General features: G+C 43.4%; 1 protein-coding gene across 7 annotated transcripts in view; it reads left to right on the top strand.

Annotated features, from left to right (window-relative positions):
- Positions 1-25,067, top strand: part of SH3KBP1 (SH3 domain containing kinase binding protein 1) — a 411,078-nt gene that overhangs the window by 351,636 nt on the left and 34,375 nt on the right. For all 7 annotated transcript variants that reach the window (XM_037821532.1, XM_037821528.1, XM_037821529.1 and 4 more), the window contains 2 exons: positions 387-546; positions 21,436-21,521. In XM_037821532.1, coding sequence (XP_037677460.1) covers positions 387-546; positions 21,436-21,521 — 246 coding nt within the window. The remainder of the gene's footprint in view (positions 1-386; positions 547-21,435; positions 21,522-25,067) is intronic.

Below are 25,067 nucleotides of genomic sequence, written 5' to 3'. Positions count from 1 at the left end.
GCTGCCTTAGATGCTCAGTCAAGGATGTGAACAAGTCTGCCTTTGAGTGTGGGTCCAGCTGTTGAGAAGACATGACACGTTTCAGCCATGCCTTGAAGGATGAGTAGGAGTGTGCCAGGTTTGGCAATGGCTGGAAGGGCATGCCAGGCAGAGGGACCAGCGTGAGCAAAGGCATGGAAGAAAAGAACGGTGAGCTGCTGCTCTGTACGGTTGTTTCCAACATGCCAAAGAATAAATAAATGATGTTCTCTTCCTCCCCACTTCTCTTTCACAAATGGCATCATTGATTTTTTTTTAAGCAAGAAATAAGCAATCTGCACTGAAGTACTGTCACTTATACTAGATCTATCTGTTTTCTTTGTCATCTTTTAAACAATGATTTAAAGAAAGACCAGAGAGAGAGCCAAAACTGGATTTACAGAAGCCTTCTGTCCCTGCCATACCACCAAAAAAACCTCGGCCACCTAAGACCAACTCTCTCAACAGACCAGGCGCACTGCCCCCAAGAAGGCCGGAGCGACCAGTGGGTCCTCTGACACACACCAGGTACTACTCCACTTTCGCTCCTGGGGACAGGTGTGGGGCAGCCATGGCACGGGAAAGGGGCCCCAAGTGCGGGGGATGTTGGGAACTGAAAGGGGAGGAAGGGAAGCAGGGGGTGGGCTAGAGCTCCCCTCTTATGCCTTCTAGAAGAGTTATCTGAAGACTCCAGCATTTGGGCAGCAGTGAGGGCAAGGTTAGGAGATGTGGTGTGGGTTTTCAAGGTTAACAGCCGAGGATTGGGTGCCCAGCCCCTAGGTGCTGCCGCCACACAGGCAGTTGCCCCTATGCTTCCTTGAGCCCAGCCACCCGCCCCTCAGGCAGAAATGCAGTAGTGTGCTCTCCTTCAGCCCCCCCAGAGGCCCTCCTAGCTTCTGGTATGCATGGCACACTTGGATGGGGAACTCCCGGGACCCTCTCCTTGCCCTATGTGCCCCTCCCACACTCTGGAGCTCACCTGCCCTTAGCTACCCAGCCCTGTTGTGGGACCTAGTTTGTGGCAGTGCAAATATTTCCTCAGCGTACCCATCTATAAACCAGGAGACCTCACAGGCAAGGGACACGCTTTCTTCAGGCACATGTTCTGAGATCGACCTGGCAAAATGAACATTTGTTGTCTGGCTGGCCAGACTCATGTTTCAGTAATGCAAAATCAGGGTTGGACAATGTGCATTCCAGAACTAAGATCCATATATCAAGGAAATTGTTGAATTCTCTCCACTATGTATGTATTATATGTGTTGGTGTCATACAGAAGAACAAGGATCCATGTATACTTGTTAGCACCGTTATTCCCCTGATTTTTTTTCTCATAAGCTAAGTTGCCTGGTGGGAATTGGGTGTGTGTGTGGGGTGTTCTAGTGCACTTGGAGTCAGACAAACTTTGGATCTTTCCTCTTGCCCCACCTCCTGTGAGTGTCAGCCTCGCAAGTTACCACCCCTCTCTTACTTCACTTTCTCCATCTGGAAACTGAAGATGATAATGGATTGCATCTAAGAGGATGGAATGAGGTCATTCCCAAGTACTTAGCACCATGCCTGTACATCAATGTTATTTTCATTGTGGTCTTTGTTATTTTCTATCGAACTGGGTATACTGCAGGAAGACAAGAATAGCTTATTTTAACAATCACCACCACAAAACTGCTGCCCAAATATAGAGGCGGGTTGCTATGCAAGTGGCTGAGAGAGGTGAGAATTTCAGCCAGCGGAGGTGGGCACACAAACCCAGATGCAGGAGGCCAGCGGCCCAGCTGAGCATGCAGCTGCAGCCATCTCAGGTGTGTGGAAGCCCATTTGAGTAGCAGCTGGCACCCCTGTGCCATCCTGCAGGTGGTCTACCAAGGTCCAATCGAACAACTGCTTCCATCTGACTGCCCTTGAGGTAATGAATAGAACTCTGGCCATTGCTGAGTTTGTCGTGTCTCTACATGTTATACCGTCTTCTGCTGACTGATAGCAGAAGGCTGTTTGTACATATGCGTGACAGGGCAACTTGACAGCCCCGGTGACCTTAGCAAGGGCCTCACTGGTGGCGCAGCCAGCCCAGGAGCTAACATTTCAGAAGAAAAAGGTTATGTAAACCTAAGTGGTTCTGAAAAGAATATGAGCTACACAAACAGTGAGAAGATTTAGAGCAGAAAAGGTTACACATCCCTTTATGGTTGGTGAGAGGAGAGCAGAAGCCATGCTCTGCCAAATTCTATTAGTCTTCCAGGGACTACAGACATTTCAATTAACTCAATAACAATTTCCAAAATATTCCTGCTGTGCTCTCTAATGACCTGATCTGAAGAGCAGTGGAATTCCAACTATTCCTTTGCCTTCTGGGGTTGTTCTAGAACCTCTCAGTATCTGATATGTGCAGGCTTGTGAGCCGTCGATTAGATCTGTGAGTATAGAGAAAGCGTATCTGAACTGGGCTCATAGAGGCCCTATTTACCTTCTTCTGCTTAGCTCTTCTCGGCCTCCAGCTTTCCCAGCATCCAGATGTAGAAGTACAGACCCCTAAGGAAGATGCATGAGGGGTTTGTACGGAAGCCAGTGGGAAATGTATTTGCTCTTAACATTGTGTATGCCAGCTGAGCAGGTTGGGAAAGGGTGACCAGACCCCTCCTCCCACTCACCCTCTGGCTACTCAGCCGTCCCCTTCAAGGGACTGATTTGGGGTGGGGGAAAGCCCTGGGATTCCTTTCTGACAATCCCAGGAAGTGGCAGACCCAAGCAAGGATAGGAGCCTTTTGGGGGAGCCAGGACAATTGCTCACCCATTTAAGGGAGGGCAATGCTTGCTGTAACTCAGTGCTTCTCAAACTTGAGCGTGCATCAGAATCCCCTGGAAAAGTTGTTAAACACAGATCGCTGGGTTCTACCCCCAGAATTTCTGACTCAGAAGTTCTGGGGTGGGCCTGGGAATTTGCATTTCTAACTGATGCCAGGGTATGCCAGTGTTGCTAGTCCATGTTCACACTTTGAGAACCATAGCTCTAGATTCTTCCAAGTTTTTGATGGTGCCCTCCCCTTCCGTGGCTGCCTCTCATGCACCCGTTAACCCTCCCCAACTTCAGAGCCCAGTTAGCACACCCCCGCCTCTGGAGCCTTCCCTTATCTCTCGAGTTCATCCTGATTGCTCACTCTTTCCTCCTAACGCCTAACACACCACATTTAGCCTACTCAACCCCATGCTGTGCCACTTGGGATGCTCACACCCCCGGACTCCTTTACCATTTTTAAAGCAGATCCAGAGTGTGTTTTGTCATCTCCACATGCCTTACAGTGTTGAGCATATGGTAGTTGCTCATTTAACCAACACTTGTTGAATGCCGTGGTTCCCGAAAGAGGGAGAGGTGCCAATTCTTTTGCTTTGTTCACTTCTGCCTCTCCTATCATCCTTCTCAGTGTGTGCATGAGCTCTTTAGCATGTGTGTCTTACCTTCTAAGTAACCTAGTGTGCCATGGATTTCAACATAGAGAAATCAAAAAAAGGTTTATTGTTTCTTAGTACTTAATGCACTTCATATTTTTTGCTAAGAATTTACATTGAACAACCCATATATTGGTTTATGAACTTGTTTTGTTCTGCCGAATTAGTTGAGGAGGGAATGTTAACTTCATTCTAACAATTTTGTGTCAGTGGTCCTCTGGGGAAAAAAAGGGGGATGCTATGTGAACCCAAATCCTCGCCAGGATTGTCCCAACAATTTGGATCCAGCAAATGGACACACAGCCATCATTCGCAGCTCTTTTAGGAAACTAGGCATTGCAGCTCCAGCTGCATCATCTGGTCTCAAGCTTACTCTCACCAGCCAGAAAGCCTGCTGCCAAATGTGGCTTTCAGAGAGATTGATTTCTATTTAAACAGGAACCAACATCTTTTTAAAAAGGGAATGCATGATTTTAGGAAGAGTTTAAGTCTTTTTTTTAGATATGTTCACTTAACAAAAATGTATTGTGGGACTATGTGCGAGGCACCATCCTGGATCTTAGTAAGGGTGGGGCCCAGTTGTTCCAGTTCATAGTTGTCAGGAGTTCTATCTAGGTGAAAGAGAACAACGTGCATAAGCAGATCTGTGTTCAGTCAGAGCAAGTAGAAGCACGTGTTAAAGACCATCCAGTGATTGCACATGCTCAGACTGTTAGTAAATTTAACCATTGGTTAAAATGTTCTTCCAATTTCTGAAAACTAAGTTGATATGGACTTTTAACAGAGAAAAATACTTTTCAAAAAAATTTTAATACTAGGGTTGATTTTATAAATTGAATGATATTAGGCAACTTCCCTGGGCCATAAGTGCCAACTTTATTTGTTTTTTTTATGCATTCTTTTATTGTGATCTTCAACATATATACATAACAATTATAACTTTCAAAGTACGATTTAACAAGTAGTTAGAGAGCAAATTTCAGTGTTATGGGTTAGAGTTCCACAATTTCAGTTACTTCCATTATTGTAAAATATAACATATGTAGAGAAAGGTGTTAACTTTCAAAATACAGCTTAACAAGCAGTTCTGTAGGTAATTTCAAAAAAATGGTCATGGGTTACAGTTCCACAGTTTCAGTTATTTCCTTATTATGAAATATAGGATATATACAGAAAGGTGCTAACTTTCAAAGCACAATTCAATAAACAGCTATAGAGCACATTTCAAAGAATGTTATAGGTTACAGTTCCACAATTTCAGATATTTCCTTCTAGCTATTCTAATACCCTAGCATCTAAAAATATATATAAAGTATTCGTAATCCTTTGTTAAATCCTGTCTTGTCTGTTGCTACCCCTTCTTCTTGTTTAATCACTTTCTCCATCTTCAGGGGTGTCTAGGCAGTGAACACCCTAACTTGTTCTTATTGAAAGGGGGTGTCGACACTATGGGGAAGGGGGCTGCATCTGGTTGATGTTCTTAAAGAGGCTATTGCCTCTGGGTTCTGGCATGTTGTCTGGCATAGGAACCCTCTGGTGGATTTAAGTTTCTGAGAGATAAAACTTAGAGAATCTTTTATAGAATCTCAAATAGGGGCCTATGTATTTGGGAACTACTGTTGGTAAGGGCATAGCATACTGTGGCCATTTGGGATGTCTAGCTGGAGCTTGCACAAGAGAAACCTCCAGGATAGCCTCTCAACTCTATTTGGGATCTCTTAGCCACTGTGACTTGAGTTTGTTACCTTTATTTCCCCCCCTTTGTTTTCTTAAGTATGCACCTTGGGAATGCCTTGGTTATTATTTCATAGTATGCAAAGCTAGGGTTTGCTGATCTTTTTCATCTCACCACATATTTAAGATTGTGGAGAAAAGAACATTCTCTCTACCCCTATTTTTATATTTAGAAAGTGGAGGCTCAGAAGTATAAAGTGTACTCATTTGTATTGATGTTTGAACAAATGTGTTTCAAATAACAGACATCTAAACCTTTTTGTACACATATCATGTACACACACATGAATATGCAGTGCTATATGTTTAATAATGTGTGTTATGGGTTTAATACAAATGGGTTCAGAAACCTCTGTGAGAAGAGATCCTGTTGGGAGAAGAGAAAAAACAGACTCCAAGAAGTGCTGGAGTAAACAGGTTGCCCTGAGCTCTAATAATTGCATGCAGTGGGAGCCAGCAGGCCAGATACTTGAGGGGTGAGAGCAGGTGCATGCCCTCAAAAGAAAATAAACCCGATGAGTAAAGAGGTAGGCACAGTCTAGCTAGACCGCAGGTTTGCTAATCCTCCCGGACACCCCAGGTTGTGATCATTTTTCTTTTTCTTCCCAAGGAGTGGGGAAGCTGGAGCAGAGCCATTGCTTCGAGTAGTGAGGGAGACTTGCTCATCGTTTGCTGCGACACAGAGCATGCCCATGCCCTCCTGGTAGAGAGGGCAGGTGACCATCAGTGGGGGGACAGGAGGGCCTCGAGTGTTCCAGAGGGTATCTAGTGTGGAGGGGAAGGAAGTGAAACTAGAAGGTAGATGATTGGGTGAGTAGATCGAGGATGTAGTGGGAGCAGGAGTGAGAGAAGCCGAGGGCGGGAAGCCCAGGAGATGGTGGTCAGAGAGGGGAGATGAGTACTTACCATTTCAGGGTCATGAATGTGGATGACTGAAGATGAATGACAATCATGGGCCAAAGGGACCAGGGAAAGGATGGACCACCCACGTGGCCATCAAAAAAGGCTCAGGAAGATGGCAAGCCCTGAAATGGAGAGGCTAGGGCTCTGGGAGCCAGTGGCCTCCCAGCTGAATCACAGTGTGTTCTGAGAGTTGATGGCTGTTGGTGATAATGGTCCAACAGAGCCATAGCAGGTAGCCTGAAGCTCGAAGCAGGAAGGGGCTTTTGTAGGTGGGCAGGAAGGTATGACCTTACAGTTGCAGGGAGGGGACTGCTGATGGGACCTGCTAGCTCCATCCTGTGTAGGGTAGAACTGGTGGCTGGAAGCATCAAGTGGTAGTGGGCCATTCAGTGAGGAGGTTCCCAATGTGGGGGAATTGGTTTCCATGGCTCAAGCCTCCCAGAGGGCACTATCCACTGAATTCAGAGGTGAAGTATGTGTCAGAGGGGAAATCTCCATGGAGAAGGCGAGAAGCTGGGTGGTAGACCCAGGGATGTGCTCGGAAGGCCCCAGTGATGGCCCAGCCCTGTGACTCTTGGAGCTGGCCTGTTGCTTTAAATATCAAGCACACCAGGTACCTTTCCTGTGAAAGGCTGGAGGCTAGACCAAGAGAATTGGAGCAAGGGATCCAGTTTGGGGATGGGGGTTGGGGGCAGCTGAATTGCAAATTTTTTAGTAGTAATGATGATTTCAGAGAAACTTGGTAAGATTAATGACTGATGGGCTCTGAGACTTTTCAACTTGAGGCAAACATCAACTAATTGCTTAGGCAGATGCCGCTCCTGAGACCAACTTACCCACATGGAAGTTCATTTTTTTTCTTTAGATTTACAGTGACATCCTGGCTACTTAGCTCCCTGGGGTTGCAACTTAGCTGGAAATAAACTTCCAGGTCATGATCACTCTGTGAGATGTATAGCCCCCGTGCCCACCAAAGTAAAGCATTAAAAAGACCTTTCTGCTCTTATTAGATATAAATTAATCAATTAATAAAAGAGAGAGAAAGCTAGCTAGAGAGCACATGTAAATATTCTCTAAGTCATCAGGTATAATGTACAGTTGGATGATCAGGCCATAATTTTGAGTTTTAATTACTCTGGTCTTCTAGATTTCTTTCCAAAGATTCCTAGTAATGCCCTGTGTGAATGTGAAGTATTTCTCTTCTTTTCTACAAGTTAGGACAGAGACAAGTTAGGACAGAGGTCTTGGCTAGAAATTATAGAAGTTGGTGTCGTCAGCTCATAGATAGCAGTTACAAGTATGGAGTGGATGTAACCACTCAAGAGGAAGAAGAGAGAGTTGAGACAACCATGGGGGAAACCATTAATTCTAGGTGGCCAAAGGACCAGGAGCCATGGAAAAGCATAAAAAGAGTGTGCTGTCATCGAAGCAGAAGAAGGGGGGGTGCGTAGAACAACTATGGAGCAGTAATTCTCACACTTGACTCGGTAGGTCTGGGTTAAGGCCCAAGAATATGCATCTCTGACAAGCATCCTGGGGGTGCTGCTGGTCAGGGGACCACACTTGAGGAGCACTGCTGGAGACCGAGCCAGAGACACTAAAGGCACCCACTGGATTTGATCATGACCTGGCTCTTGGTAATCCTTGTCAGGTAGTTTCTGTGGAATGGTTGAGGGCAGGAGAGCGATTTGGGGTGAGTTGAAGAACAAATGGGCAGGCAGGCAAAGCATGTGTAGACTTCTCTTTTGAGAAACTTTGCTATGGAAAAAGAATGGAAAATGGTTGTTCGATATAGATTCAGTATAAGAGAGGATTTGTGTGTGTGTGTGAGGGGGTATGATTCATTCGTTTCAGATATTTATCAAGGGCTGACATTTGGCCAGGCCCTATTATAGGTAGTAGTTACAAAATGCCAACTAAGCCAGACATGGTTCCTGCCCATCCATTGCTTACTTGGGCTTCAGAGCCAGGCACAACAGAGTTGAAGTCCCTCCCCTCCACCTACCCTGTGGTCTTGGGCAAAGTGCTCACCTCCCCAGCACCTCAGTTTGCTCATCTGCAACTTGGCCTAGTAAGGCCTACCTTGCTCAAGTGTGGAGAGTTTAAACAAGCCACTACGCCTAAGGCCCCTAGCTCTTTGCTTGACTTAACAGATGTGTGCTTCTTTTTCTCCCTCTAGAGAGCTCCATAGGTGACCTTGATGGAGGAGGGTTTCCATCTGGTGGAGCCTTGTGGAAGTGAGGATGTGTGAACATCCTCAGACAGCATATCTGGAGGTCTCTAGTGGGTAGAAGCATGAGCAGTGCCCACCCCCGGCCAAAAAAAGGAAGCGTCATCAGGGAGATCAGAACTCAGGGAAGGCAGGGACCAAGGGAGTGTAGGAATCCCTTAGGGTACAGGGGGAGTGACTTGTATTTTAGTGATGTCTACATTATTTGCTGCCCTCATTTCATTTGTATGTGTAATCTTCTCTCTTAACTTCTTTCCACCCACACATAGAATGAATTTATTTGCCACAGCAAGAACCAACAGAGTAGTGAGGGAGGTTTAGCCCCAGCCCAGACTGAGCCACATTGATTTTCCTGCCACTGGTGACCAGACTCAGGCAGTGAAACACTAGGACGTATTAGCGCTTTACACTAATAATAATATGATGCTTGGGCTGTTTTTTTGAATACTCTTCCTCAAAGTGGCACCCCTCCAGCTCTTCTCAGAGTTGCACAGTGATGAGTTCCCCCTCCCCCAGACACTGCCTCAGTCGGTTGCAGCCTCTTCACAGCCCCTTGCCCTTCTTTGAGATGCCAAGCTTTGGGCATGCAGACTTCATCATCCTTTTGCCATACGGAGTTGTGGGGTTCCTTGTGCCCTGGCTGGGCTCTGAACTGAGGCCTTTTTCCAGACACACTGCAGAGTCTGCACAAAGAACAGAAATTTGGAGGGGAATTTAGATGGGCATCATCCCATCGCCTTCCAACGTGGCCCTTTGGCAAGTGTCTTCACCAACTATAAATAGCCAAGCTTGTTTGTGCTCATGTGAACAAGGACGCAGTGAAAGGGGAGAGCTGCCAGGAAAACTGCTCTGGTTCCTTCTTCTTGTGCCCCTGGCCTCGGATTGTCCCCACATTAAAATAGGAAGCTTGCAGTCTGAAAGCGCCTGTGATTCCTGGGACATTTTTGGCCACCAGGTGGGTATGTGGGGACTCCACAGATAGCAGCGGGACCTTTGAATCCTGTATTTCTGGGAAAGGAGAGGGAGGCTCCTTCTGCCCTGTAGCTGATGAGTGAAGGGAGCTGGGGTTACTGGTGCTTCAATTTTGTCCCTTCCTGATGGAAGGTTTCAGCTACACCCTGGGCCAGAATGCTTCAAAATGACTGGCTTTGCTTTGTTTTTTTGAGGGAAAAAAAAATCTCTCAGAGCATAAAACATGTGCATGTGGGGGCTCATTTTTATTATTGCCATCCCTGGTGTGGCAGGAAAAGATTGGACACGGAGTCTGCAAGCTTGCATCCTAGTTTGAGCTCTGCCACTAATTAATTGTCTGTGTGGCCTTTGGCACATAACTCCCACCCAGAGCACAGAACCGTTGTCTGTTAAATGGGGGCCTGAACTGGGTAATCTCGACACAGCTTTAATCGTCAGAGCCTAAGTCGGAGATTTTCTGGGTCAGTGGCCAGGAGAGCAGCGAGGAAGAGATCACTTCCATGGGTCTTGCATCATTGGGTGCTTTTGTGAAGCAAAGGTGATGGGTCCAGGATAATGGGGTGAGCAGTAAGACTTAATGGTTTACAAGACAATGGATTGATATAAGAAGGTTGCAGAGCTGGAGCAAAAAAAGGGAAGATGGTGTAACTCATGTGGTTTCTCTGTGCTCTTCACATGTGACGTCTGCCCTTGTCCCGAGAAGCTGACAGATCCTGGGTGGGGCGAGGGGAAAACTAGAGGCTGCACAGTGCAGGCTCCTCCATGAGTTCCTGAGCACAGGGGAGGGGACTTTTCCATGTCTTTTCCTTTCCTTTTTTCCCCAGCTATTTCTCCCCCTGTAAAAAATTAGGCAGTTAAAGCGCAAACATTTCCATTATGATGATAATACATCCTTTTTGAGGTAGGGGTGGGGGAGGTGCAAAAAAGAGTCATTAGATGCCTGTGGAACCTTTTGTTCAATAAGAATCAGTGGGTTTTTTTTTCTCTTCATCCCCCCTCACCTCTGGAAGGGTTGTGGTTCTTTTTGGTTGTTTTTTGTGGGTGCTGTTAGTGCTCTGCTAATTTTTTTTTTTGTCTTGGCTTCCTCTGTACTTTAACACCTTTTGCAGGCCACATGTCTCAGCTTAACCGTCCTAGCTTGGGCTAAATTGGGCCATGCCACTATCAGCATTTGTGTTTTCCAGGGATGCACACGCTGCATCTTCCACCATCCCTCTCTGCATGTCTTAGGCCTTGGGTCTCAGTGGGAAAAGCAGACCCCTCTGGAAAGGCAGGGGGTGTAATTTTTGTTTATTATCATTTTTAACCCAGTGAAGGAAGATGATTTCCCAGGCTGGCAATGAGCCATGGTGACACAGGCTGCCTGGCATCCTCAGTGATTCACTGTCCTGACGGCTGATCCCCAGCCCAGAAGCCCAAGAGGCTGAGCAAAGCAGCTTAGAGAAATGGGCAAGAGCATGGGCTTTGGAGTCAGACTTAGTGGTTTCAGATCCGTACCCTGCACTCCTACTTTTATGAGCTTTTGTAAGCAAGAGGCTTAATCACCTTGAACCTCATTTTGCTTATCTATATAATGGAAATAAGAGCGTGGGGGTGGGCAGGGGGCACGGTGATCTCCAAGGAAGCAGACTCTGAGACGAGTTTAGTATGCAAGATGTTTTTTAGGGTTCGATAGCCATGGAAGGGAAGGGAAGGATGCATTGGGCAGAGGGAGAAGTCCAGTTGTGTGCATCCCTGGAAAACAGCTGCAGGGAAACTCCTTGCCCAAGGGTGGCCCAGGCGAAACTCCTTGCCTGGGAGGGGCTGCCGGGCGAACACTGCCTGCCACCAGCACTCGCAGCAGCTGGGTGGCTGTGAGCATTAAAGAGTTAATGTATGGAAGGTGTATCCTAGTGCCTGGCACATGGTAAGCATTCACTACACAGTAGCCAGTGGTTCTATTTCCATGGGGCCGAAGGTTCTACTTCTACCTCCTTGGGCTAATGTATTCCTTCTCCATGATTTAGGTTCCCTGTCTAGTAAAGCAAGGAGACTCACAACTGCTGGTTGCCTATCTCTCCAAGTCATGTTTGAGAAGTGTCCATAACTAAAAGTGCCAAGAAAAATACAAGAAAATAACATTATTTTGATTCAAAAATCAGAATGAGGGCCACGTTGTTCTGATATGGTTGGATATATGGCAAATTTGCCTATCATCATCTGCTTTCTCCTTTTATTTAACAGCTACGGGCATAGAAATTCACCAGACAAAAAAACACTTTCAGAAACTAGTAAGTTACAAAAGGGTGAACTTTTCCTCTTTCTTTGAATATACTAATGTCCCTGTTGCCAAAATGGTGCCCTTCCGTTGGGCAGACGGTGGGAAAGCTGGGACCATCGCCCAGTCAGCCCCTCCAAACACATGCTTTGAAGACTCTCAGAAATTCTGGTATTTTTCAAAACCGAAATACATTAGCATTGTTGTAAGGCTCTATAAATACAGCAAAAGGCATTTACAAATAGACATTGTAAAACTCTTACACACCCACAGTCTGAACATTGTCAAAACACCAGCTGTAGCTTCCCTACTTGGAAGGATCAGAACCCTTTTTAAACTACACCTACCGTGTTTTCAAAATAGGCTTGCTTCTGGCCCTCTGTGGAAGATAATTTCAGCTTGTGTCTGCCTCTTGGCACAAGGGATCAGGGCTCAGCCGGAGAGATGGGGGATCCCAATTTCCTTCCTGCCAAATAGGGCTGGGACTGTAGAAATGGAGGAGAGATTGCCCAGGTGGTCATTTCCTACTTCTTCAGGATGGTCCCTCGTGATGCAGGGTATCAGACCATCTGCAAAGAGCCTACTGGCCAATCCCAGACACAAGACACTCTCCCCTGAGTCAGCCCTGGCAAGGGGTCACCCCTGGCCACCTTGGAGCCTAATTGCATGTTCTTTTATCTAGCACCATTCAAGCAGTATCCCCAAATTGGGAACCGGGGTAGAGCCTCCAATATATACAAGAAATAGGAGGTTTTGTTCTTCATTAGCATGATATTCTTTATAATTTTAACAGTTGTAAAGACAAAATGCTCTCATAGCACGAGTTTCCCATTGATGTTGTCATGGAATGTCTTTAGTATTTCTTAAACAGGGATGAGATCTGTGAGAACTTTTTTGGTTGTTGTTTAAATTGTTGCATTTAAATTATTTTTCATTCATACGTTACTCAAGTTTGAGAAATGATTTACTAGAGAATAACAGAAAGAAACAGGATCAAGAATTTACTTTATATACAGATTATTCCTATGGTGTACCAAACTGAGATGGTCACAATGTTTGCTCACTCATTTAGTTAAAAAAAAAAAAGGTCCTGTTCTGAAGAAGAGGTTCAGATGATCAGTATGTACACATCTGATTAGGAAATGCTGTGATCCGGCTAGGGGTGGAAGCAGGAGGAGCATCTCTGGGTGCAAAAGGGTGAGTCACGTTTAATCAGGCAGAGAGCAAAGGGAGGGCATTCCAGACATCTACAGGGATGTGAAGGCTTGGAGGCAAAGGAGATGAGGGAATGCCCTGGAATTTGCCCACACTCACAGGGCCAGCCCCCATCACAGCTTCCAACATTTCTCCAATATTGAAACTGTGGATGAGAGCTCTGGAAGGCCCGCAAAGGGGATTCTGGCCACACCAGGCCACCCCCTGTCTTTTTATTGATGAAGCACCCAAGTTCCAGAGAAGTCACCTGGCCAAGGTCACACGAGAGGTAAAACAGCAGGTTTATACATGGCCCCCAGGACTGGGACTTCTAAGTCTAAAATTCTTAACTCCACACACACCCTACTTGTTTGCACGTGAGATGACCACACAGGGTACCTGTGATAGGGAGACTATTAAGGAGAGTTTGTGGGGCAGGGATGGGGGCAGTCTCACCTTTTACCTTAGTGATACTACCCAGGCTGAAAGGAGAGAGAATATGAGCTGACTGGATTGTATGAGCCTCTAGCCTTTATTACAAAAGTAAACTTTAAAAGGAAGGAAAAAATTCATACATAGTCTCATCCCACAGAAAACTACTGTTAATATTTTGGATAATGTTTCAATGGTGTTAATTACATTCACGATGTTGTACTACCATCATCACCATCTATTACCCAAACTTTTCCATCATCCCGGATGGAAACTCTATACCAAATAAGCATTAACTCCCCATTCCCCACTCCCACCACCACCCCGGTACTCTGTAATCTTCTTTTTGTCTCTGTGAGTATGCATATTCTAGTTATTTGATCTGAGAGGACTTAGACAATATTTGTCTTTTTGTGTCTGACTTATTTCATTCAACACGTTCTCTTCAAGGTTCATCCATGTTGTCACATGTATCAGAACTTCTTTCCTTTTTATGGCTGAATAGTATTCCATTGTATTCCTATACCACATTTTGTTTATCCATTCGTAGGTTGATGGGCACTTAGGTTGCTTCTACCATTTGGCCATTGTGAATAATGCTACAGTCAACATTGGTGTACGCATATCTGTCTGCACAGATATCTGTCTGAGTCTCTGCTTTCAGTTCTTTGGGGTACATACCTAGAAGTGGGATTGCCAGGTCATATGGTAATTCTATACTTAACTTTCTGAGGAACTGTCAAACTATTTTCCACAGTGACTGCACCATTTTAAATTCCCACCAATAATGCACAAGGGTTCTTATTTTTCTACATTCTCTCCAACACTTCTTATTTTCCATTTTTTTAATAATAGCCATTCTAGTGGGTGGGAGGTAGTGTCTCCTTTTGGTTTTGATTTGCATTTCCCTAATGGCTAGTGATGTTGCACATCATTTCTTGTGCTTTTTGGACATTTGTATAGCTTCTTTGGAGAAATGTCTATTCAAGTACTTGGCCTATTTTAAAAAATTGGATTATTTGTCTTTTTGTTGTTGAGTTATAGGAGTTCTTTATATATTCTGGGTATTAAACCCTTAGCAGATAGATGGTTTCCAAATATTTTCTCCTGTTCTGTAGAGTATATTTTTACTTTCTTGAAAATGTCCTTTGATGCACAAAAATTTGTAGTTTTCATGAGATCAGATTATCTATTTTTTCTTTTGTTGCTCATGTTCTTGGTGTAAAGTTTCAGAATCAATTGCCTCATACAAGGTCTTGAAGATATTCCCCATGTTTTCTTCTAGGAGTTTCATAGTTTTCATTCTTAGGCCTTTGATCCATTTTGAGTTAATTTTTGTGTATGGTGTGAGGTAGGGGTTCACTTTCATTTATTTTGCATGTGGGTATCCAGTTTACCCAGCACCTTTTGTTGAGGAGACTGTTCTTTCCCCATTAAGTGGACTTGACACCCTTGTCAAAAATCAATTGGCCATGGAGGTGAGGGTTTATTTTTGAACTTGTGGTTTGTTCCATTGTCTATATGTCTGTCCTTGTGCCAGTACCACACTGTTCTGAATACTGTACCTTTATAATAAGTTTTGAAATTGGGAAGTGTGAGTCCTCCAACTTGATTCTTCTTCAGGATGGTTTTGGCTATTTGGGGCCCCTTGCCCTTCCATATGAATATGATGATTGGCTTTTCATTTCTGTGAAGAAGGCTGTTGTAATTTTGATTGGGATTACATTGGATCTGTAAATCACTTTGGGTAGTATTGACATCTTAGTGATATTAACTCTTCCAATCCATGAGCCCAGAGTGTCTTTCCATTTATTTAGGTCTTCTTTAATTTCTCTCAGCAATGTTTTATAGTTTTCCATGTACAAGACTTTTACAGCCTTAGTTAAATTTATTTCTGGATATTTTATTCTTTTAGTTACTATTGTAAATGGAATTGTTTTCTTGATCACCTTTTCAGGTTATCCATTGCTGGTGTATAGAAATGCCACTGATTTTTGTATATTGATCTTGTATACCCCACCACTTTGCTGAATTAGTTTATTAGCTCTAGTAGCATTCTAGTAGATTCTTTGGGATTTTCTATATAAACAATTGTGTCATCTGTGAATGAGGAAAGTTATACTTTTTCCTTTCCAATTTGAATGTCTTTTATTTCTTTTCCTTGCCCAATTGCTCTGGCTATAACTTCCAGTGCATTGTCGAATAATGGTGGTGACAGTGGGCATCCTTGCCTTGTTCCTAGTCATAGGAAGAAAGCTTTCAGTCTTTCATCACTGACTATGATGTTAGCTGCGGGCTTTTCATAAATTTCCTTTATCATACTGAGGAAGTTTCCTTCTATTCCTAGTTTTCTGAGTGTTTTTCTCAAGAAGGAGTGCTGGATTTTTGTCAGTTGCCTTTGTTGCATGAATTGAGATGATCATGTGGTTTTTCCCTTTCCTTTATTAAGGTGGTGTATTACATTGATTGATTTTCTTATGTTGAACTACTCTTACATTCCTGGGATAAATCCCACTTGGTTGTGGCATATAATCCTTTTAATGTGCTGTTGGATTTGGTTTGCTAGTATTTTCTGGAGGACTTTTGCATCTGTTTCATAAGGGATATTGGTCTGTAATTTTCTTTCCTTGTGATATCTTTATCTGGCTTTGGTATTAGGGTGATGCTGGCTTCATAGAATGACTTAGGAACTGTTCCCTCATCTTCAGGTTTTTGGAAGAGTTTGGGCAGGATTAGTGTTAACTATTCTTTGAATGTTTGGCAGAATTCACCAGTGATGCTATCTGGACCTGGACTTTTCTTTGTTGGGAGGTTTTTGATTAGTGCTTCAATCTCTTTACTGTTGAGATTTGCTATTTCTTCTTGAGTCAGTTTAGATAATTTGTGTGTTTCTAGGAATTCATCCATTTCTTCTAGATTATCTAATTTGCTGATGTATAGTTGTCCCAAGTATTCTCTTATAATCCTTTTTTATTTCTATAAAGTTGGTAGTAATGTCCCCTCTTTCATCTTTGATTTCAGTTATATGCATCCTCTCTCTTCTTTTCTTTGGCAGTCTAGCTAAAGTTTGTCAATTTTATTGATCTTTTCAAATAACAAACTTTTGGTTTCAAATTGATTCTCTCTATTGTTTTGCTTTTTCTATTTCATTTATCTCTGCTCTAATCTTGGCTGTTTCCTTCATTGTGCTCAATTTGGCTTTATTTTGATCTTTTTCTAGTCCCCCAGGTGTGAGATTAGGTTACTGATTTGAGATTTTTTTTTAATGTAAGAATTTACAGCTATAAATTTCCCTCTGAGCACCACCTGTGCTGCATTTCATAAGTTTTGGTGTGTTGCATTTTTATTTCCATTGATCTCAAGGTATTTCCTAATTTTCCCTGTGATTTCTTCTGAGACCCATTTGTTATTTACGAGTATTGTTTAATTTCTACATATCTGTAAATTTTCCAGTTCTCCCTCTACTGTTGATTTCTACCTTCCTTTTATTGTGGTGAGAAGATACATTGTATGATTTCAATATTTATTTTTAAATTTGAGACTTGTTTTGTGACCTAACAATGGGTCTGTCCTAGAGAATTATCCATGTGCACTTGAGAAGAATGTATATTCTGATATTGTTGGGTGAAGTGTTCTATATATGTCTGTTAGGTCTAGTTGGTTTGTAGTATTGTTCAAGCCTACTGTTTCTTTATTGAGCTGTCTAAATGTTGTATCCAATATTGAAAGCGGTATATTGCCTTCTCCTAATAGTAATATAGAACCATCTATTTCTCCCTTCAAATGTGTGAATATTTGCTTCATACATTTTGGGGCTCTGCTGTTAGGTGCACATATATTTATAATTGTTTTATCTTCTTGATGAACTGGCCCTTTTATCAATATATAGTGTCCTTCTTTGTCCCTTGAAACAGTGCCTGTTTTATCTATCAGTATAGCTATCCCAGGCCCTCTTTTGGTTGCTCTTTGCATGGAATACCTTTTTCCTCCCTTTCATTTTCAACCTACTTGTGTGTTTGAATTAAAGATGAGTCTGTTGTAAACAACATATACTTGGGTCATGGTTTTTTATCCATTCTGCCAACCTCTGCCTTTTGACTGGAGCATTTAATTCATTTACATTTAAAGTAACTACCAATAATGCAGGACTTTCTTCTGCCATTTTGCTACTTGGTTTTTGTACCTTTTATGTCCCTCAATCTTCCATTAGTTCCTACTTTTGTATTTAGTTCTTCTTTTGTAGTGAACCATTTAGAGTCCCTTAATTCCTTCTGTGAATATTTTTCAGAAATTTTCTGTGTTGTTCCCATGGGGATTAAATTTAATATCCTTAATCTACAACATTCCCTTTTGATTTGACACCAATTTAACATTAATAGCATACATAAACTATGTTACTGGACCCCTCCACCCTCCCATCTTTATATTATCCTTGTCACAAATTACATCTTTATTCATCATGTCCAAAATCATAGATTTATCATCACTTTCGGTGCATTTGCATTTTAGATCTTGTAAGAAGTAAAAGGTGGAGTTCCAAACCAAAAATACAATAGCATTGGCATTTATAATTACCCATGTAATTATCTTTATTGGATATCTTTATTTCTTTCTGCAGCTTTAATCTACTGTCTAGTGTCCTTTCCTTTCAACTTACAGAATACTCTTTAGCATCTCTTTGTAGGGCCAGTCTAGTGGTGATGAATACCCTTAGCTTTTCTTTGTCAGGGAATGTCTTAAACTCTTCCTCACCTCACTTTTGAAAGACAGATATAGAATTATATTTTGGCAATTATTTTGTTTCAGCACTTTCAATATGTTGTCCCACTGTCTTCTTGACTCTGTGTTTCTAAGAAATTGGCACTTAATCTTACTGAGGCTCCCTAGTAGGTGACATGTTGCTTCTCTCTTGCAGATTTCAGAATTCTCTATTTTTGGCATTTGACAGTTTGAGCATAATATGCTGTGGTGTGGGTCTATTTGGGTTTATCCTATTTGGAGTTCGTGGAACATCTTGGATGTATATATTCATGTCTTTTGTTAAATTTGGGGACTTTTCAGCCATTATTTCTTCTAATATTCTTCTGCTCCTTTCTCTCTGTCTTCTCCTTCTGCAACTCCCATAATGCACAAATTGGTATGCTTGATGATGTCCCACGGGTCTCTCAGGCTTTGTTCACTTTTCTTCATTCTTTATTCTTTCTGCTCCTCGGACTGTATAATTTCTATCTTATTATCTTCAGATTCACTGATTTTTCTTTCTGCCAGCTCCAACCTACTGTTAAACCCCTCTAGGGAATTTTTAATTTAAGTTATTGTGGTCTTTAGCTCTAATATTTCTGTTTTGTTCCTTTTTATCATTTCTGTCTCTTTATTGAAAATCTCATTTGTTTCATATATTGTTTTCCTGATATTCTTTAGTTTTTTTGTCCATGTTTTCCTTTACCTCTTTGAGCATATTCAGATTCTGTCCAGTATGTCAAAAGTTTGGTCTTCTTTATTGAGAGTTTCTGATGTTTTCTCTTGTTCCTTTGGATGGGCCATCATTTCTTGTGTCTTGGTATGCCTTGTAATCTTTTGCTGCACACTTTACATTTTAATATTTTAATGTTTTAACTCTGGATGAGGAGTCTACTCCTTAAGTTTTATCCAGCTAGTAATATGACAGAGATTTCCTTGATTGCCAGGAGCTAACAAAAAATTCCTTTCACATTCTTTGCAAATTGGTCCCCTTGTTGACTGGTGCTCTCTTTCAGAGCTTAGCCCTCCTAATAGTGAACCTAAAGAACAGCCCAAGGTAAAAGCACAAAGTTCTCTCCAGTCTTTTCTGAGCATATGTCTTTTCCTAGGCATGCACTTGTAGCCTTAGGAATTCCCCCATTTACATGGATATGAATGCTCTCTCTTCTCCCCATAGTCTTTCTTCATGGTCCCAGGTGCTTTATTGAATGTCTTAAAGTCAGTAATCCTTTGCCACATGTCACTGCCATTTGATTGTTTCTTACACTGATTTAGCTGCCCACAAACAACTTCTGCATGCGGGGCAAGTTCTGGCATGGCGAGCCAGAGACGAACATCCTGGTTCAGTTCTTCAAGCTGCCACCTGATAGATTGGTACAGACATACAAGCATCCCAATATGTGCATAGGGGTTACTCTGCCTCCACCGCAACAGGACCAGAGACCTGCCTGGGGAGCACAGGCTGATCTATACCGAGCCAGGAAAGGGGTAGGGGAAGGGCCAGCAAGAGTACAATGAAGTTTTCCTACCACTTTTGCCTTTTTTTGATTGGCATTTGTCCAGTCACTGGAAACATTTAGCTGTTTTCTGGAGCTTGAGAAAGATGGTTCTGCCAGTTTTGCTGGTTGTTTAAAGTTTCTGTGGGGAGATTGAACCCTAGAGTGTCTCACTTTGCCATCTTGGTGGTGTTATTCCCAGACTGTTAGACTCCCAGAACTGATTCAAAGCATATGAACATTTTTTTTCTCTAGGTCCCCTATATTCTACATTATAAGACATTTATTTTACATTTTTCATGGAGTTCACATTAGTGGTAACATACAGTATTTCTCCTTCTGTATCTGGCTTATTTCACTCAACATTATGTCTTCAACGTTCATCCATGCTGTCATGTTTCATGACCTCATTCTTTCTTACTGCCGTAGTATTCCATTGTATGTATGTACCACATTTTGTTTATCTGCTCATCTGTTGAAGGACATTTGGATTGTTTCCATCTCTTGGCAATTGTGAACAATGTCGCTATGAACATCAGTATGCAAATATCTGTTCATGTCATTGCTTTCAGATCTTAGAAGTGAAATGACCAGATCTTAGGGTAACTCAATATGTAGTTTTCTGAGGAAATGCCAAACTGTCTTCCACAGTGGCTGTACCATTATATAGTCCCACCAGCAATGAATAAGAGTTCCAATTTCTCTACATCCTCTCCAGTATTTGTACTTTCCTGTTTAATGGCAGCCATTTTTATTGGTGTGAAATGATATCTCATTGTGGTCTTGATTTGCATCTCCCTAATAGCTAGTGAAGATGAACATTTTTCATGTGCTTGCTCCATCATGCCTCTTACTAATATGTCCTCTCTCCCTTTTCCTGCAAAACCCAACTCTAATGCCATCACCTCTGTATGACTCCCTCCCCCATGCAGATTGCCACTGTACTACCCCAGCCCTTTCTTCTCATTGTACTCTGACACACCTTTATCATATATAGCCTATGCCATGTGGACTTGCAGTTGTCTGTCTGTCTCTTTTTCCTGTTTAGGTACCATCTGGCTTGGCCCTCTCAATCCCCCCAGCATAATAGGTATTTGACAAATGCTTATGGAATAAATATGTTACTCATTGTGCAGTTCAGCTTCAGGCCACAGTGACTGCAACAAGCTGTGAGGTTGACTCTTTCTGTTGCTTTGCGGGGAATATCTGCTTGGCTTCACCCTCTCCTTTGATGGCCAAGGATCCTTTCCTATTTCACTGCTGTCACAGCCCTTGGATCATCTCCTTTGGGGCTCATTCCCTCCCCTTAAGGGTCAAAAGAGCTGCCAAAAGAAATTTGGAAGAAGCTTCTGCTCGTGTGTGAGTGGGTGGCATTTTTCTCATCGTTTTGAAGGCCTGCTCCTGTCCCAAAGGGCCACTCGTAGGCCAAATATGGAGGGAAGTCACTGGTGTCCTGCTGGGCACGCGGGCACCCGTCCAGGAGCCATCTAATTTTACCAGCCTCTGCTCCTGTGCCAGCTTTCAAGCTGCCAGACCTCAACTCAACACCTTGCGCCTGTCAACAGTCTGCCTGGTGCCTCCACCCCAGGCCAGACAACCTTTTCCTCAAGGTTAAAAGTGGCCAACCTTTGACAGGCAGCATTGGCTAAATACCTTGTTCCTTAAAGGGGAAGTTCCCTGTTGTTTGCTGGTTCTTACTTGGTGATGGGGCAGGAGCAGGCCCTGCGTGCCACCCTGTATCCTCAGCAGGAGGTTTTGTGGCTGAAGATGCATTGGTGGACTGTCATCATTAAAATAGCCGTCTTTGAAAATGCGTGCTGGAGAGGGGCATCCTGTCTGCGGGCCGGCAGGCACCAGGGCCCATGTGGTTGGACAGCTTGTTGGCTCCCTCTCCGGCAACAGCACCCCCACCCCACGCACAGCACACTCCTTGACATGTGTGCAACAAGAGAGCTGACAAAATGACAAGGACGCACACCAATCATTAAATGCCTGGACTTGTTCTTTTAATGTAGGGGTGACAGTCCAAAGATTGACTTGGTGGGCAGTGCACTATCTGGCATCCTGGACAAGGACCTCTCAGACCACAGCAATGACATCGGTGAGTAAAGAGCATGCTGTCGCTTCTCTTTTGCCATGTTTTGCAAGAATTGCAGAGCCCTGGCTTGCCCCTTAGGCAGCATGAGAAGAAATAACACAACCATTTAGATGCACGCTTCACAGCCCTTGGTTGGTTTTCTGCGCTGCAGTTTTGTAAAGAAGGGAAGTGACAGTGGTTTCCACATTAAAACAAAATGCCTGGGATTTTTATTCTCCCTGACTTTAGGAGGAATCCTTGTAGGGTCTAATGAAAAGAATTGATAAATAAGCCTTTTTGTAAAAGTGGACATTAGCACTTGGATTCATATTTTCCAGGGATTTATATATTTAGTCTAGAAGAATGAGTGGTCAAAATGCAGAATGGCAGAGTTTACTATAGATACAGCACAAAGTATTTTGAATTTGACTTTAAAATGAACGTTGGTGTGCTAATTGCCATTCAGTTCAGAAAATGAGTGCATTTTCCCAAAGTCAGGACATTACCATGCGATAAATTGGAAAGGAGCTAAAGTCTCTGGGGGAACCCGTCCAAGGCCCTTTGGGGATGTGCATTGGTGGGCGTGAGGCCACACCCATGCTGGTGGGGCTGCTATTGCATCCCCTGGGGTCTCACTTGGGTGACAACCTATAAGGATGGCCAGATTTAGGGACTGAGATTTTGGAGGTTTGTTTTTTAGCTTTACATTTTGTATTTCTACTTATCATGGTTGTTAGTATTTTCTCATATTCAACATAATATAAAGAGCTACATTTTGGAATTTGCCTCTTTAAAAAATGAAACTTTTCATCTTGAGATAATTGTAGATGCACATATGCTTGAAGGAAAGAATAAAGAGAGGTCCCATGTACCGTTTACCCAGGTCCCCAGTGGTAACATCTTGCAAATGGTGTACAATATCACAACCAGGATATTGACTTTAATGCAATCCACCAAACTTATTCAGATTTCCCCAGTTTTATCAGTACTTGTTGGTGTGTGTGAGTATTTCTATCACATGTGTAGGTTCCTGTATCCACCACCACAGTCTAGATACTGAACATTTCATCACCAACAGGATGCCTCGCTTTGCCCCATTATAACCACATCCACCTCCCTCCCTCCACCTTCCTTAACCCCTGGCGACCACTATCAGGGACTGATGCCCCATGGAATATTTGCAACACATCTGCACTGGTGGTTCAATTTAGAACCAGATGTCTGACAGGCGACAGGCCATGCCAGAGGCACCAGAGAGCCTGACAGAAGCGTCCTCTTCACCTGGCGGTGGCACTCTGTGTGGGTGCTGTTTTCTTCTGAACTTGTTAATAGAGTTTCATCTTTGCCCCTGCTGATGTGTGTTCTCTGGTCTGACCTTGTGAAGGCTTGGGGGTAGGATGTGCATCTGTGATGGTAAATGCCAAAAGCAGTTGCCCTCTTTCCAGAAACTGTTTTGCATCCTCAGTCAGCCTTTGAGAAGCCCGGGCAGAAAGCATAACCAAGAACTTCTGACAGCTTGGACCAATGCAGTAGTAACAAAAACGCTGGCCTGCTGGAACTTTTAACCTGGTAAAAGGGCAGGAAGCAGAGCAGTGATTGGTTGTGAATGAAAAGGAATCATCAGAGTGAGCCAGAGTTAAGTTCTGGTTCTAAACTTCAGTTTAGTATTTGGGCCCCATTTTAAGCCAGGACAGCCAATTGGTGAAGTCTTGGTGAAGGTAATGTGGGGCCTCACATGGGAAGGGAGGCGTCTTCCACCTCCAGAATACTTAGGGCTGTATGTCTTGCTTGTTAAGAGCATTGACCTTTGACCTTTGCTTTCTTTGGGTCTGGAGAGCATTAAGGTAGCTATCTCCAAAATATGAATCACATTTTTTTCAGTCTGACAACCTGGAAATATTGAGGGCATTGATCAGAGTGTATGTGTGTGTGTGTGTGTGTGTGTGTGTGTAGGGGAGATGTTAGTTTATGGAAATTTTTCATGCTGTGTAAATTAAGCAGCAGTTGTATGTATTCAAGGACCCAGAAAGACAATGCCAGGGTTTGAGTCTCTCTGACTTTGCCAAAAAGACAATAATCTCTGATTAATTCCTTAAGGTAATAATTTAATGAATTTATTACTTGCATGGTAAGAAACAATGGTTGGCGGCCATGTAAACAACTGGTAAATACTTGAGGACTTACTATGCAACAAGGCTGCATGGATATAAAGGACTTCACCCACAGGACCTGGCTTCCGGGGCAAATGAGATGACAAATGAGGAGAGACGAGAGCACGGGTCTGTATGCATGACAGACGCATGGTCAGTGTAAGTGCCTATCTGAGGAGGTGTGCTCCCTGGGCCAGGTGATGGGGAAGGCCTTAGGGAGGGGACAGTCTTATCTGTACCTCCAAGTTAGGTGTGCTTGGGTGTGGTGGGCAGGGCAGTCACTCGGGACATGCTGCAGCAGGGGCTTTGGGCTGGGATCAAGTGGGAGTTGACCTGAAAGGTAAGTAGGGACCAGATTGAGTTTGAGATGAGTGGATTTGTAATCAGTTCTGCAGGCTAAGTGGGAGCCATTGACGGTTGACACTGAAGTGACACAATCAAGTCTGAAAATGATAATAACAGGCAGAGCTTTGTGGGGCCAAGTCAGCTGAAGGAAAGATGGGTGTCGAGGAGTAAGGTTATTTGAGAGTTTGAGTAAGTAGTAAGAGCTAGAATTAAGCTGGTCACAAAAGGCTTGTGAAAGCAGGGATAGCTTTGGAAGCAGCAATACAAGAGAATTACTGCTAGGTCTTAGTAACTGGTTAGATTGGGGAGCAGAAAGGAGAAGAGAATAATTTGCAGCCCTGAGGTTTCAGGGATGGGTAACTGGGATACAATATGACTTGGGCAGAAATAAGTGTGTCAGGAGGAGGAGCTGGTTTGGGGAAAATGTGTGGAAATTTGTTCAGTGGGTTAACTTTGAGATTTGACCTGACATTCCCAGGTCAATGGTGAGTGGAGGCTGAAGGTCTGAGGCCAAGCCTGGAGACACTGGCAGGGACTGTAAGTAGAGACGGGGTGCTTCCTGGTGGGGGGACAAGAACGCAGAATTGAGTCTGCAGCCCTGGGTTGAGTGCTGACTCTGCTGCTTCCTGGCTGGAGGACCTTGCTTAGTAATTTACACAGACCCTCTGAACTTCAGCTTCTTTATCTACAAAAAATAACACATCTATCTACTTCCTCACATTTTCTTCCAGTTATGTAGAATCACTTGGTGGGCTGTAAAAAGTTATAAAAATGTATTACTAATGTTGTTGTTTGCATAGAGGTAACAGTTAAGTCAGAAAGATAAATGAGTTCTCTCCGTGAGAGAAGAGAAAGAATGGAGGGCTGAGGACAAACCCCAGGTCAAGTCCGCATTCTGCAGGAAAAGCAGGACTTCCTGACATCATAGAGGTAGAATTTTAAGCAAAATGCTATTCAGCCCAGAGGCAGAACTGTTCTTTGCAGGTGCCTGGGCCAAGGAGGCGAGGACATTGGGGAGGGCTGGCTCTCTTCAGCACTGTTTCGTATCTCTGCTCGGGTGGCATTGGTTCATTGC

This window comes from Choloepus didactylus, chromosome X (assembly GCF_015220235.1).
Source record: "Choloepus didactylus isolate mChoDid1 chromosome X, mChoDid1.pri, whole genome shotgun sequence".
Lineage (NCBI taxonomy): Eukaryota > Metazoa > Chordata > Mammalia > Pilosa > Megalonychidae > Choloepus > Choloepus didactylus.
Note: the sequence above shows the minus strand (reverse complement) of the source record. Positions and strands in the feature narration are given on the sequence as shown.